The sequence below is a fragment of the Heloderma suspectum genome, chromosome 15 (genome assembly GCF_057233095.1).
Source record: "Heloderma suspectum isolate Gila_16-S chromosome 15, 16-S_ref, whole genome shotgun sequence".
Classification (NCBI taxonomy): domain Eukaryota; kingdom Metazoa; phylum Chordata; class Lepidosauria; order Squamata; family Helodermatidae; genus Heloderma; species Heloderma suspectum.
Genome location: NC_139472.1, coordinates 1,336,306 through 1,351,395, shown reverse-complemented (window position 1 = coordinate 1,351,395; position 15,090 = coordinate 1,336,306). Strand labels below are relative to the sequence as shown.

At 49.9% G+C, this 15,090-nt stretch overlaps 1 protein-coding gene across 2 annotated transcripts in view; it reads right to left on the bottom strand.

Moving 5' to 3' along the window:
- The window catches only part of ALPL (alkaline phosphatase, biomineralization associated), a 53,385-nt gene that overhangs the window by 19,163 nt on the left and 19,132 nt on the right, over positions 1 to 15,090 (bottom strand). For both annotated transcript variants that reach the window (XM_084822273.1, XM_084822274.1), the window contains exons 5-6: positions 13,594 to 13,768; positions 8,515 to 8,690 (exon numbers count right to left, since the gene is read on the bottom strand). In XM_084822273.1, the coding sequence (XP_084678399.1) occupies positions 8,515 to 8,690; positions 13,594 to 13,768 (351 nt within the window). The remainder of the gene's footprint in view (positions 1 to 8,514; positions 8,691 to 13,593; positions 13,769 to 15,090) is intronic.

Sequence of the window (15,090 nt, the reverse complement as noted above, 5' to 3'; positions counted from 1 at the left end):
CCAACCATGCCCACGCGTAGCGCTGGCTGTGACCATCTTCACCTTCGCTTCACCATCTGCGAAGACCATCTGTGACCATCTTCACCATTTGCCACCAGGTTTGGCCCAACTCTAGGCCACGCACAAGCTTTCTGTGAGCTAAAGCACCATGGCTAATCCGCATATTTAAATTAGCATGCTTGGAAATTGCAAAAAAGAAGGAGAAAAGACATGCCATCTCCAACCACTGCCTACTCGGTCTTGCCAAACCAAGAGCTTGAGTTTCATTCTAGACCAGAGAGAGGTGTGGAACTTGAGCCCCCAGAGGTTTTGGCCTATGACTCCCATGATCCTTCACCATTGACTACACTGCCTTGGGTTGATGGGAGTTGTAGGCCCAAACATCTGGAGGTCGTACAACTTGCCCAGCCTTTTTCTAGAGTCTAGAAACTAGGCTAACATCCACAAAACCCGGAAAAGATATAGCTGCCAGCCGATTGAGGGCTTTTCTATACAAGGCACTTTTCATACACTTGTCATTCCCTACTCATGGTTGTTTATGGGTTCTTGAGACAATGTCATGGCCCTCCAGTTTTGCTTCTGTGTCTAAGTAGCACTTTTGGCAAGTTTTTTAGAGCAGGAGCATTTAATTGTGAAAGTGAAAGAAAGTGCAAATTCCTCTTCTGTATTTGTGCTATTCCACTGTACCACAGTGCCACCTAGAGGTTATGTAGCTGAAAAGCAGGAAAGGAAATGCTCTTCGTGTAGTGCTCGGACTTCAGTTTTGTGACTAAATTGAAAGTAGATGCAGCAGATTAACAGCTGATGAACAGCTTCGTGTAGAAAAGCTCTAAAGAAATTTTGGCCTGTTCATCAGTGAAAACCCACTTAAATTAATCAAGCTTTTGCCTAAATTTGCATATGAGTAAAAACAATAGTTCTGAAGCGGGGGGGGGGGGGAATGCTTCTTTCAAGATGATGGGGCCACCTGCAGTTTTTATCAGTCATTTCATCTTCTGCCCAGTTCATCAAGGCACCTCATCTTTGTAGTCAATCAAATGGGTATTTTTAAAGGCACAGTCCTGTGCATGTCTACTTGGAATTAAGTCCTGCTGGATTCATTGGGGCTTATTCCCACAGATGTTAGCATAAGGCTGCAGCCTGAATCAGTTCATCTAACTTAGCCTTCCCCAGCCACATGCCCTCTACATCTGGATGGGGTTGATGGAAGTTGTAATCCAACACTTCTCGAAGGCATGCATTTGGGGAAGGCTGATCTAGCTGAATAAAGCTGCACTTCTAAACACACAGAGTCAGTCCTATTTAATTCAGCAGGACTTACTTCTGGGTAAATGCGCTTAGGATTGGGCTGCATTTGAATAAAAGCTGCAGCCTGAGTCAAAGGTCATTCTCCAAAATTACAAGACCGAATTAAATAACAAGCTTTAAAAAATATAATCTGTCTTTATTTCATTTCAAAAACATTCTAGCCTGCCACCTTTGGCCCTCAAAAGGGTCCTGGCAGCATCCCAATTCCTCAGCTTTGATTAACCTCAGTCCTCAGCTATCACATTCTTTCCTCTCTCTCTCTCTCTCTCTCTCTCTCTCTCTCTCTCCCTCCCCAACCATCCAGGCTAGAGAGTTTATTTTAAGTCAAAGGAACAAAAGGAATACAACAAAAGGAATCGCACAGTTTTAAGGAGTGCCAGAATCAAGGACAGCGGAATGACTCAGGGGGGATTCAAACACGGCTTAGGAAACCTCTTAAGGCACAAGAAGATAAACCACCTTTCAGAGGTTCAAACCAACTCCCAAGACTGAAAACAAAATTGCAATGCAAGGACAAAGACGGTCAGAAGACAAAAGAAGAGCCAGGCTAGTTTCAAAGAAACCAGTGTTTCTTCTGTGCTCGTTGTTGGGCCCTTTGGGATAGGAGATTCCAGTTCAGAGAGCGGGAACGGGAGAGATCTTTAAGGGACTGCCCTGCGAGTCCTGGCGCCAGGACACCGCTGCTGGTCTGTGAGGGAGGAGAGAGGACCAGGTGACCTTCCCCCTCTGCCCACCATTGCTGCTGCTCCTCCAAGGAAGGGCAGCATTTCTTAAAAGAAGGGCATGCCTGTGCATCCAGGCAGGGTAGTCCCCAAGGCGCCCTCCAGGTGTTTCGGACAACCCCATAGCCCCAGCCAGCATGGCCAATGGTCAGAGATTATGGGTGTTGCGGTCCAACACATCTGGAGGACATCAGGTTGGGAAGGTTGGTGGAGTTCCTTCGCAAAGGGTCTCCTGCATTGTCTTGATTCATCGACACGGCTCAGCTCACCCTCCCTGTTGTTCAGGAGTTCAGCACAAAATGGCTGCTGTCTTGTTCGTTCAGCACTCTGCTGGGACAGCTATCTTGTGAGAAGGAAGCAGCCTGCGTCAAAACCAGTAACCGTAAGGACATTTTCCAGCTTGCATTGAGTGACAGGCTGTGACACGTCATTATTTCTTGAGCCACACCAGGGGCCTGTTTCCACGAGCGATTTTCTCCGAATTGGCTGTGTGTGGAGGTCATTAGGGATACATGGCATCGTGGCCATCCAGCAGCCACCCTGGACCTTATCAGGGAAAAACCGGATTTCCTGAGACTGCTTAAAGTCCGAATCTTCCTCAAGTTGGGTTCTTCCCAGTATAGTTGCTGTGTGCCCCAACCCTCGAATTTACCTCGGGTATGCTAGCCCTGCCCAGGGGTGTGCCTTCCACCAGGACCGGACCAAGGGGTGTTTCCTGTGTGTTTCCCATCCCTGCACAAACCCATTAGTGTCTGCTCGGAAATAACTCCCCTTGTGGTCAATGAGGCTTGCCATCTGAATGCCCACATCAGTACTTACAGAGATCCCCCTCAGCTGAAATGGCACAGTTTAAAGCCCAATTCCCTAAGGGCTATAATGTGTGATCTTGAAGTTCTGATTTTCCGTTGTTTGCTTTATCGCCTTGTTGTTGTTGTTGTTGTTGTTCAGTCGTTCAGTCATGTCCGACTCTTCATGACCCCATGGACCATAGCACGCCAGGCCTTCCTGTCCTGCGCTCTCTCCCGGAGTGTGCTCAAGTTCATCGGTGATGCTATCTAGCCATCTCATCCTCTGCCGTCCCCTTCTCCTTTTGCCTTCAGTCTTTCCCAGCATCAGGGTCTTTTCCAGAGAGTTTTCTCTTCGCATTAGGTGGCCAAAATATCTGAGCTTCAGCTTCAGTAGCTGTCCTTCCAATGAGCAGTCAGGGTTGATTTCCTTTAGGATGGACTGATTTGACCTCCTTGCAGTCCAGGGGACTCGTAAGAGTCTTCTCCAGCACCACAGTTCGAAAGCATCAATTCTTCAGCGCTCAGCCTTCCTTATAGTCCAGCTCTCACAGCCATACATTACTACTGGGAAAACCATAGCTTTGATTAGATGGACCTTTGTCGGCAAGGTGATGTCTCTGCTTCTTACTATGCTGTCTAGGTTGGCCATAGCTTTCCTCCCAAGGAGCAAGCGTCTTTTAATGTCATGGCTACAGTCACCGTCTGCGATGATCTTGGAGCCCAAGAAAGTAAAATCTGTCACTGCTTCCATTTCTTCCCCTTCTATATGGCAGGAAGTGATGGGGCCAGATGCCATGATCTTCGTTTTTTTAATGTTGAGTTTCAAACCAGCTTTTGCACTCTCCTCTTTCACCCTCAACAAGAGGCTCTTTAGATCTGCTTCGCTTTCTGCCATTAGGGTGGTATCATCTGCATATCGGAGGTTGTTGATAATTCTCCCGGCAATCTTAATTCCGACCTGTGATTCATCCAACCCGGCGTTTCTCATGATGTACTCTGCATATAAGTTAAATAAGCAGGGTGACAATATGCAGCCTTGTCGTACTCCTTTCCCAATTTTGAACCACTCGGTTGTTCCAGGTCTGGTTCTTACTGTTGCTTCTTGACCCTCGTACAGGTTTCTCAGGAGACAGATAAGGTGGTCTGGTACTCCCATCTCTTTAAGAATTTGCCACAGTTTGTTGTGATCCACACAATCAAAGGCTTTAGCGTAGTCAATGAAGCAGAAATAGACGTTTTTCTGGAAATCTCTTGCTTTCTCCATGATCCAGCGAACATTGGCGATTTGATCTCTAGTTCCTCTGCCTCTTCGAAACCCAGCTTGTACTTCCGGTAGTTCTCGGTTCGCATACTGCTGAAGCCTAGCTTGTAGGATTTTGAGCATCACCTTGCTGGCATGTGAAATGAGCGCAGTTGTGCGGTAGTTTGAACACTCTTTGGCGTTGCCCTTCTTTGGAATTGGAATGTAAACTGACCTTTTCCAGTCTTGCGGCCATTGTTGAGTGTTCCAAATTTGTTGGCATATTGAATGCAGCACTTTAACAGCATCATCTTTTAGGATTTTAAATAGCTCAGCTGGAATACCGTCATCAACGCTAGCTTTGTTGTTACTAATGCCTCCTAAGGCCCACTTGACTTCACTCTCGAGGATTTCCGGCTCAAGTTCAGTGACCGCACTGTCATGGCTATCAGGGACATTCAGATCTTTCCTGTATAGTTCTTCTGTGTATTCTTTCCACCTCTTCTTAATCTCATCTGCTTCTGTTAGGTCCCTGCCTTCTTTGTCCTTGATCATGCCCGTCTTTGCACAAAACGTTCCCTTGAGATCTCCAATTTTCTTGAAGAGATCTCTAGTCTTTCCCATTCTGTTGTTTTCCTCGATTTCTTTGCCTTGTTCATTTAAGAAGGCCTTCTTGTCTCTCTTGCTATTTTCTGGAACTCTGCATTCAGTTGCATATATCTTCCCCTTTCTCCCTTGCTTTTCACTTCCCTTCTTTCCTCAGCTACTTGTAAAGCCTCATCAGACAGCCACTTGGCTTTCTTGCATTTCTTTTTCTTTGGGATGGATTTCGTTGCTGCCTCCTGAACAATGTTACGGACCTCCGTCCATAGTTCCTCAGGCACTCTGTCTATCAGGTCTAATCCCTGAAATCTATTCCTCACCTCCACTGTATATTCATAAGGGATATGATTGAGGTCATACCTGAATGGTTTAGTGGTTTTCCCTACGTTCTTCAATTTAAGCTGAAATTTTGCAACAAGAAGCTCATGATCTGAGCCACAGTCAGCTCCAGGTCTTGTTTTTACTGACTGTATGGAGCTTCTCCATCTTTGACTGCAAAGGACATAATCAATCTGATTTCGATATTGACCATCTGGTGACGTCCATGTGTAGAGTCGCCTCTTGTGCTGTTGGAAAAGAGTGTTTGCTATGATCAGCGTGTTCTCTTGGCAAAACTCTATTAGCTTTTGTCCTGCTTCATTTTGTACACCAAGGCCATGCCTGCCTGTTATCCCGGTAATCACTTCCTACTTTAGCATTCCAATCCCCTATGATGAAGAGGACATCTTTTTTTGGTGTTAGTTCTAGAAGGTGTTGTAGGTCTTCATAGAACCCAACAACCTCAGCTTCTTCGGCCTCAGTGGTTGGGGCGTAGACTTGAGTTACTGTGATGTTGAATGGTTTGCCTTGAATTCGTACTGAGATCATTCGGTCATTTTTAAGATTGTACCCCAGTACTGCTTTTCCCACCCTTTTGTTGACTATGAGTGCTACTCCATTTCTTCTAAGGGATTCTTGCCCACAGTAGTAGATATGATGGTCACCTGAATTAAATTCGCCCATGCTTGTCCATTTTAGTTTGCTGATTCCCAAAATGTCGATGTTCAATCTTGCCATCTCACGTTTGACCACCTCCAGCTTACCTTGATTCACTGATCTTACATTCCAGGTTCCTAAACAATATTGTTCTTTACAGCATCGGATTTTCTTTTCACCACCAGACACATCCACAGCTGAGTGTCCTTTCGGCATTGGCCCAACCGCTTCTTCTTTCTGGCGCTACTTGGAAATACCCTCTGCTCTTCCCCAGTAGTATATTGGACACCTTCCGACCTGAGGGGCTCATCTTCCGGCGTCATCTCTTTTAGCCTTGCGATATGTTCCATGGGGTTTTCTTGGCAAGAATACTGGAGTGGGTTGCCATTTCCTTCTGCAGTGGACCACATTTTGTCAGAACTCTCTGCCATGACCTGTCCGTCTTGGGTGGCCCTGCACGGCATAGCTTATGGCTTCACTGAGTTACGCAAGCCCCTTCGCCACAACAAGGCAGTGATCCATGAAGGGGTTTATCGCCTTAGGACATAACTAATTCACAGCTCCGTTACAGAAAGGGGGCTGGTTTCCCATCCCTGTGTCCCCCCACCCCGCTTTCCCAGAACAAGCATATGTGTGTCTACTCACATTGTGTTCAATGAGGCTTGGGGCTCGTTGGGAGGCTTGTCTTACAAATGCACACAAGGGGAAGTAGCTACTTCACACCTTCCTTGTGGAGCCTGGCGGGGGGAAGCCTCTCTTACCGGTTGAGCAGCCCCTGCCACTCAGGTGACATTCACTCCAACACGCACATGCACCCGCCCCACCCGGAGGGAAGGAAGTTATGTGAAGCCACTTAGAATGGTGCCATGCACACCCCGGTGGAGCCCTGCCCAGAGCAGAAGTGGCTCCTACCGAAATGCGGGTGAGCCACTCCTCCCTTCTCCTTCCATTGCCATGGAAATGGGGCCCAGGTGAAGTAAATAACAAGTAGCTTCCGCATTGCATGGAAAGTGTCAACGTGAGGCTGCTTTCTTTGTGAAAGAAGCTTCTTCTCAGAAAACAGATGTCGTGGTTTTGCCGCAGGTTGGACTGAATCTCTAAATGCCCGGGATGGGAGACCACCCAGAGCTCAGGTGTAATAAGCTGCTCTCGGCTCCTCAGAGGAAGAGTCTGGGGTACAAGCGATGAATAAAAGAAAAGACATGAATAAGTTGAGGCTAGAGTGCTGGGCTTACGTGGGGGAAAACCTGGGTCCGAATCTCCACCCAACGAGTCACATACCTGACAGCCTAAGCTTAATGTTCCTCATGGGTTTATTGTGAGGTCAACATGGGCGGTGGAGAGGGAGGGCAGGTTTAGAAGGTGCAGTAAATAAATATGCACCTGGATCCTTATGTGCCACTCACTTGCATGTGCACAAACACGTGCTCTCCAAAATAACTTTCCGCATTCACATTGCCAAGCTCTTCCTGGCATCAGAAGAAGGCTATTACGTCGCACAGCCAACCCACTTGGCATAAATGCTACCATCAGCTTGGGGAAGAGTGCATTTTTTGCAGGCAGGATTTCCCCAGTTCAGACTCCGGCCTCACCAGGTAGAAGGGCTAGGAAAGGCCCCTCCCAGCCTGACCTTAGAGAGCCACGGAAATCACCCCACGCCCAACGTGGCAATGAGGCTCAACGAAAAGAGTTCCACCAGCACCAATGGAAGCTTGTTTTCTAAATCTCATGACCACAGAAGGGCAGGGTGGGAGGGACTCCTTTCACCATCACGGCCTGTGAGGGAACGATTAAGCCTACCCATGTGCTGTGGTCCCAAGGAACACTGGGGTGCCCACACTCAGTATTCCTTTTCTTACAAATCAGAGATGGTGCTGATTTGCAGAGATGGGGTGAGGAACCTCTTTCAGCCCGAGTGCCAAATTCCATTCTGGAGAAGCTCTCGGGGGCCGCACTCCGGTGGTGGGTGGGACCAGAGGCAAAAGGAGCAGGGGCAGAAATATCAGCCTCTTTCAGCCTAAGCTCGTACTGCCAGTAACAAAGCCTTAGGAGAGGCATCTCGACCTTTTAAAATGGGGGGAAATTTGCACAAAAGCTGGGAAACCACCAAATGATTGGCAGTAAATGGGGAGGGGCCAGGGGAAGGGGGTATGGCCAACTGGGGAACCCCAGGCAGCCAGAATGAGACCCCAGGTGGGGCAAATTTGGCCCGCAGACCCAAGGCTCAACACCCCTGCTGTATGTTACGCATTTAACATAACCGATGGTGAGCCCCTCGTGATAGCACTGGAAGTAAGATGGACCAAGCACCTGATCCAGTGTTAGGCAGCACTGTACACTGTACCCACCCTGCCTCTCGCTGACCCCCAGTGGCCTACAATTTAATTTAGTTCTTATGTTCCTGTCTACGGGCTGCCCGGCCTCCATGATTCTCCCTCCCATCCTAGGTCGCCCAATAGCTCTTTTGGAGCATCTCTATACCAGCCTAAAATCCTACATTTAAATGGGGCTTTCTGCTTCCATTTTAAATGCAGGATCACGATGGACTCCCTTTACATGCTCTTCCTTTCCCCCTTCCCCTTTCCCCCTCCTTCTCCCCCTTATCTGAGTCTTCCATTATCTTTCATTGCTCTCGCTCCTCTTCTTGCCACTTCTCCTCTTTTCACGGAGGGAACTCAAGCAGAACACAAGTGGGGTAATTTCATAGCTCATTATCTTCAATCAATTTAAAAACGGAATAAAGGTCATTTAGCACGGGAGATGCCCTGGAGGTTGACAACGTCATCTAAAGGGCCCGCAAACGTCTGTGAGTGAGCAGTCTCAATAGCAGGGTAAAAGCTCCGTGCAAAGAAGCCCCTGGGCTCCCCTGCACTCTTACCTCGATGTCTGGGATGTTTTCAAACAGCTGGTGGGCGATGTCTTTGCAGCCCTGCTGGAGGGCTTCAGGGGGCATCTCATTGTCCGAGTACCAGTCGCGGTCGGCAGAGTGGGCGTAGGCGGCGCTCGGGGTGGCGTGGTTCACGCGTGTGGTGGTGACGATGCCCACAGCCTTGCCTGAAAGCGGAAAGGGGAGGTCACTGGAAGGGATTTGCCACAGGTGTGGAGGCAGAGCTCAGAAAGGCTGACGGGGTGCAGCTAAGTGGGCACAGGCGGCCTCCGGCATTGGTGCTTCCAGACAGGGGTTCCTCGTGCCAGTGCCAGGTGTGGGCGGGCTCTTGGGCAAGACACCCTCCAGGGCCCCTGCCTCGCTGGGCCTACCTTCTCGCCACCATGGTCACCAGTGGCTCTTCCTCCTCCGCCTCCGCATTGCTCCCCCCTGCTTGCATGACAGGCAGGGAGCCAGGGAGCACGCAGGCTGCAGCATCTCCCGCTCCTCCTCCTTACCGCTGTCGGGCCAGAGCGAGAGGCAGGTGAGCAAGAAGGTTGTGGTGGGGAAGAGGAGGAGGGACTCCAGGGGGCTCTCGCCAATAGGCCCCTGCCAGGGTGCAGGCCCTCAGCAGGGGCCCAAGCATGCCAACCCATGACGCCAGCTCTGCCTAGCATTAACAGTTCAAAAGCCTTGCAGAGCTATTCTGTCTTTTCTCCTTAGCGGCTTTTCCACAAAGGAAAAAAAGACAGACAAAGCTGTTGGAAAACATGGGAGGGTCAGGAAAATGGAAGTTGCCAAGACCTGGATGGATCCCCCCACCCCCTGTGCATTAAATTCTGAGAATGAAGCAGGGTGGTGGCTCAATCAAAGCCTCGCCTGGAAGCCCTTGTTGTCACGGGGCGAGCTGGGGTGGGCTAGGGCTGCCACAGAGCCAAGTGAAATACTTCAGCCCGTGACAATGCCTCCACCCTCCCTCCAGCTTCCAAGCTCAACGTCCCCTCTGACACCTTGGACACCTCACGGGGTCAAGCGGTGAGGCTGCAAACACCACGTTCTGCTTTCCAAACCATTATCAACCTGGTCAGTCAAACATTGTTCCAGCTGATGAAGTTAAACATTCTGTGAGCGGGTCTTGGCCCATGCAGCCTTCCCCTTGCTTCGCCATCCGTCCGTGGAGAACAACGGCGCTCTGTCCCCTTTGAGCATCCCTGCCCGCTCCGCATTTCCTTCCTGTCCCCCCTGTCTGTCTGCAGAATCCCAGTGGGGGCACAGTGCCTAAAGCACAAGCCCCCTTTGTCATGGGAACTGGGGGCATGTTCCTTCATGGGGAAATCCAAAGGTTTATTTTTACTCCTGGTTCAACGGATCCACAGAAAGGGACACTGTCTTTGGCACTGCTTTTTTAAAGAAAAGGTGGGCAGCGATGTTCCAAGTGTGGGCACCTGGAAATGTCAGGCTTTGATCTGATTTTACCCAGCCCCCTAAAAAAGCACAGAGTGGCCACAGATGCCAGCTGAAGTCAGCTGGGCCTGTGAAAGCACAACAATTTTTAAAAGGCTCCTATGGGGGATTTAACGAGGGATGTATATGCTTCACCTCCCATCTTCATCTCCCCAGCTTGATGGGGTTTTAGCATCAACAGAATGCATTTTAAAATGCAGTGTTTGCTTTTAAAAAAAGCAGCCTTGGCCTTTTCCATCTGTTTATTAGTTTTAAAAAACCAACCAAACAGGAGAAATCTGTGTTTTGGACTCCTGCAAACATTTCAGCAAGGGCGACGAAGAGAACGGCTCCTCTGAGCAACCCAATCGCTCACTTTTCATTTTACAATATCTGTGTGGATCTCTGTTTTTTTCCAGATTATTGGTCCATTTATTCAATTTCAGGATATAATCAGTAGTGAGAATAATGCAGAATTACAGAAACCATAGGGAAGTTTCCCAATAGTGAGTGAGCCAGACCCCAGGTCCATCCAGCCCAGTATTGCTGACACTGACTGGCAGCAGCGGCTCTCTGGGGTTTCAGGCAGGAGTATTTCCAGCCCCACCTGGAGATGCTGCTGGGGACTCATTTATTATCAACATTTATTATCTGCTAAAAAGCCACCAAGGCAGCGTACAACTATTTAAAATCTGGCAATGGCAAGGATAAAAGCAAGAACATTAAATACAGTAAAACATTTGAACATTGATACTACATGATTTAAAAGGTAAGATGTATCTTCAAACCCTTTTCTAAAGGCCAGGAGAGAGGGGGTGAGTCATCGTCCTTGAGGAGAGCATGCCACAGTTTGGGGACGACACAGGAGAAAGCCCTGTCACACGTGCCCAACAAACAGGCCCTTTCGAGGACCTCCTGCAGGTCTTGACACTCAGGTAGGTTCAGCAGGAGACAGGCAGTCTGTTAGATAACCAGGTCCTAAGCCATTGAGGGCTTTAAAGGTGAAGACCGACACCTTGAATTGAGCCCGGAAAGCAACTGGGAAGCAGGGCAGGTCTCTCAGGACGGGTGCAATAGGGTCCCAATGCTGTCCACCAGTTGGCAGCCTAGCTGCCACAGTTTGCACCCTCTGAAGCTTCCGGACACTCTCCCAGGGCAGCCCCACATACAGCGCCTTGTAGCAGTCTAAATGTGATATCACCAAGGCATAGATTACCATTGCCAAGTCAGATGATGCAGGAAAGGTCACAGGGATAAACAGGGACAGACCCTCGGCGTGTACACGGCAGCAGTAGGGTTCCGTTTCCGGTGCGCGTGGCACCATCTGGTCCCAAGTCCATCTGTGTCTTGGCCCCAACTGAGGAGGCAGTTAGCGTGGTTAAAGTTTGCCAGCCTCCTGTGCGCAGGCTGAGGGTGTCCATGATCTGTTGCTAAGGGGACGTTTAAGAGGAAGCTTTGCAAACAGCAACGAGGGCGTGGCGACGTGGCCCTTGGCTGCCCTCAGCACACACCCTCCCTGTATCCCCTCCCTCCCATCACCTGACCCAGCCAGACATCACTTGGTGTCAGAATCCCACCTATTTTCGCACACCACAACGCGAGCAAAACCACATTGTGGAGCTGGCTCTCCTGGAACCAGAATGGCAGCGGCGACCTTTGTCCCCGTGCAGCAGGGCTGCTGAAGCCCATTCAGCCCCAGGGCCAAGTGCCTGCCAGAGATGGCTGGTGGGGCCAACCCACCAGGAATGCCGGCCTATCGTGCTGAGAGCTCTTCCTGCTGTCCACTCAGCCTTCGGAGAGGCATTTCAACCTTCTAGAATGGGGGGAAAACGAAACAAAACCAGGAAAAGGCTGGACGCTGGGCGGCCGGGGGAAGGGGCGTGACACTTGAAGCCCAATATGTCTGGAGAGCGCCAGGTTTGGGGAGGCTGTTGTCTGTCTGTCTCCCATCCCCAGGTCTTTTAACTTAACCCATAAAGGCTGGAAGTGAGTGAGGAGCAAGGGAGCAAAACCCCATTATAAATTCCCCCACGTCCTACAGGGCTTCAAGCCCAGCCCTGCCTTCGGGCAATTGAGACTTGGATATATTTCCAAAGCCAACATGTGACCATCGGCTTTTGAGGCGCGGTCAAAAAATAAGGAACTATTATTATAGCAAAACAAAAGATCAGCCAGCCAGCTAGCCTCTGAACGTTTAAGCTTCATAAAGCCTTCGAACCCCCGAAAGGCCAGCCACTCAAAATACCCTTGTTCTGGAGAGGAATTTAAATAACACCCTGCTCCAAAACTGCCACTGTTTTACTTCTTGCTGCAAGCGAACTGCTTCTCACGTTGTATTGTATTACATATGTACTTCAACTGTGGCTTTTTAGAGTATTTTGCACGTAAATCTCTTAGAGATTTTATTGTAATAAAAGTATATAAGTATTACAAATAGATATAAATGCATGAACCGTGTGTTCATCTCAGTGACCACAAGACCATTTGTCAGACCAAGGCCCTTGGCGGCTTCCCAGAAGGCCACGCCCACTTCTCCTGCCCCCCCACTCCCCCCCATCATTCCGCAGTTTCCTGAGTTTCATGCAGTTCTTCCCCCCATTCTGCAAGGTTGAAATGCCCCTCTGAAGGCGTACTTACTGCCAGGGAGAGCCTTAAGCTGAAATAGGCTAGCATGTTTGCTCCACCCCTTCCCCTCTGGCCCCGCCCACCACTGAAATGCAGCCCCCGAGAGCTTCTCCACAATGGAATTTGGCTCTCAGGCTCAAAGAGTTCCTCACCCCGGGTTAAACTAGGAATTGTAGGGTGGCCAAGTGTCCTTTTTTTAATTACAGAGCACAGTCCTCTATTTTAAGGGCTGCCAGAGGACTGCCCTCTCTTTGCAGGCATCCTGTATTCAAAGAACTCTCCAACCCAGGTCCAGTTTAAAGGTAACGAACCATAAGAAGGGAGAGGAGGGACACAGAAGTTGTCCATCAGCTTAGCACCAGGACAGCAGACTGAGCAGCAAGCGCAAGGTCAGCCGGTGACAATCTTCTGCACTACGGCGAGATCTGCTGTATTTTTATTTAAATACAAATAATTATTTCTAAATTTGCATATCAAGTAGCACAGGCACATTTCATGAAAAGTGGTATCCTCTTCTTCTTTTGGTCAGTTCCTATGTAGTCCCCAAGTACGCATATGTGGATTTTGTTAAATCTGTTCCATCAGTTTTTCACAGATTGTCAGACGTCTTTCATGCCCCTGTCCACTTGTTGGCAGAATTGGATTTTTTTTAGGGATGCACGAGAATTTAATTCCACTTGCGCCACTGTGCATTTGCACTAATTCGCATTAGCACTAATACACATTTGTGGCAATGTGCACTTGCGGAATGGCGCATCAGTGCTAATGCACATCAGAGCATTAATGTGTATTTCCGTAACTGCGTATTTGTGCAAATCCCCCCCAAGTAAAAAACTGGGCCACAAGTCCACAGAATCCATGTGACTTAGAAAAAGCCTGTCCGTTGCAGAATCCACAGGTCAGTTCACAGAAATCAGAACTCATTTGAACCCATTGCAGATTTCTCCAACATCCCTACCACCAACCTAAATGCATGGGGTTTGGGGGTTCATGGCATACCCCAACTCCAACGCATTTGCTCACCTGCTGTCTTGGCCCACTTGAGGATGGAGGTGACTTCATGGCCCACTGTGGTGTTGCACTGGGACCGCGTCACGGCAGCGCTAACGCCCACCGTCCCTTCATTAGCCTTCACTCCACACAGGTAGGCTGTGGCGGTGCCCGCACTGTCGGGGACCTGCGCATTGGTGTTGTATGTCTGCAAAGAGAGAACACCAAAGGCATGAGAGAATTCAACCCATGTTGTGCAACTGGGCCTCAACAAATGGCCTTGCTGCCTCTAAAATTGCCTGTTCAAGACTAAGCCACCACAAAACACTTTGTGTAACACCAGGGAACAATATATGATTGCTGGGAAAATTCATTTAACCCCAGCTGCAGTGAAGATTGCAATTAAGCTCAGAGGGAACCAGGAAATCTGAGGGGAGGGACAGATGACATCAGGGTCCCCGCTAATAAAAAAAAGTGCCAGCGCTTGGACCCCAGGCTCCCCAACCTTTTTGGGTCGGCAGGCACATCTGGAATGTTGAGTGTCATGGGCACTCTCACAAAATGGCTGCCATGGGGGGTAGGGCTTGCTCATTCATAAAATGGCTGCTATGGGCATGGCCGATCACAAAATGCTCATTTCCCAGAAGGCAAAGGCGTGAGGCAAAAGGGAAAGGAACTCGGCCAAGAACAGGGCAGAGCTCCAGACCACAAAACCTTCTCTTTGGAGCCCAGCTAAAGATGACGTTGGAGCACAGCACCTTGCTTTGCAGCACGGCAACCTCGCAGTTCATTTAAAGCCTCTTCAAAATGGAACAGAAATCAGGAGGGAGTGTGGCAGGCGCCAAAAGAGGTGCTGGGAGCCCAGGGCAAGCCCTAGCTTTGCCACGCCGGTGCGTAGGAACCTGAAATAGTCAGCGCAGAGGGGACGTGGGGAGATGAAGGGTTGAATCCAGACCGTGGGATTGCCCTTCACGATCCCCGGCCAGAGGGAAACGCTGCTCTTGTGAACTCAGCCCAGAGTGGTCTGGGGACACATCAACTGGACCCTTGCGCAGGGCGTTTCTCCCAGCCACAAAGGACGAGTCCCAGGCCCGAGGCTGCAGGCCGGGGGTGCTCGCGCCACCCAGTGCCTGGCAGCAGACTGGCCACCGGCAGCCAGACGGGCCCCTCCCTGTGGGGCACTGGAGCCCCACGCCCCTCCCGGCTGGAGCTTCTGTCAGCAGCCAGCATGACCACAGCCCCGCAGCACGGGGCCAGGGCCGATTTGTGAGGCGGAAGGAGGGCGGGGCGGGGTCCTCTTCCCAATGGCTGCCACGCACCCGCACAGCAGGAAGCGGGGTCTCCACGTGGCATCACACTGCACAAAAAGAGGGGTGCAGATACCCCCCTCCCCTTGTTCCAGTTTCCTAAAATTTATCCCAACGTTCCTGAAAGTCACCTCCAATCATGGGGTTCTTTCTCCCCACTTTTATTTATTTCCACAAGATTCCTGAAAGCCTTGCACAAAACATGGACAGAGAGCTGCACACG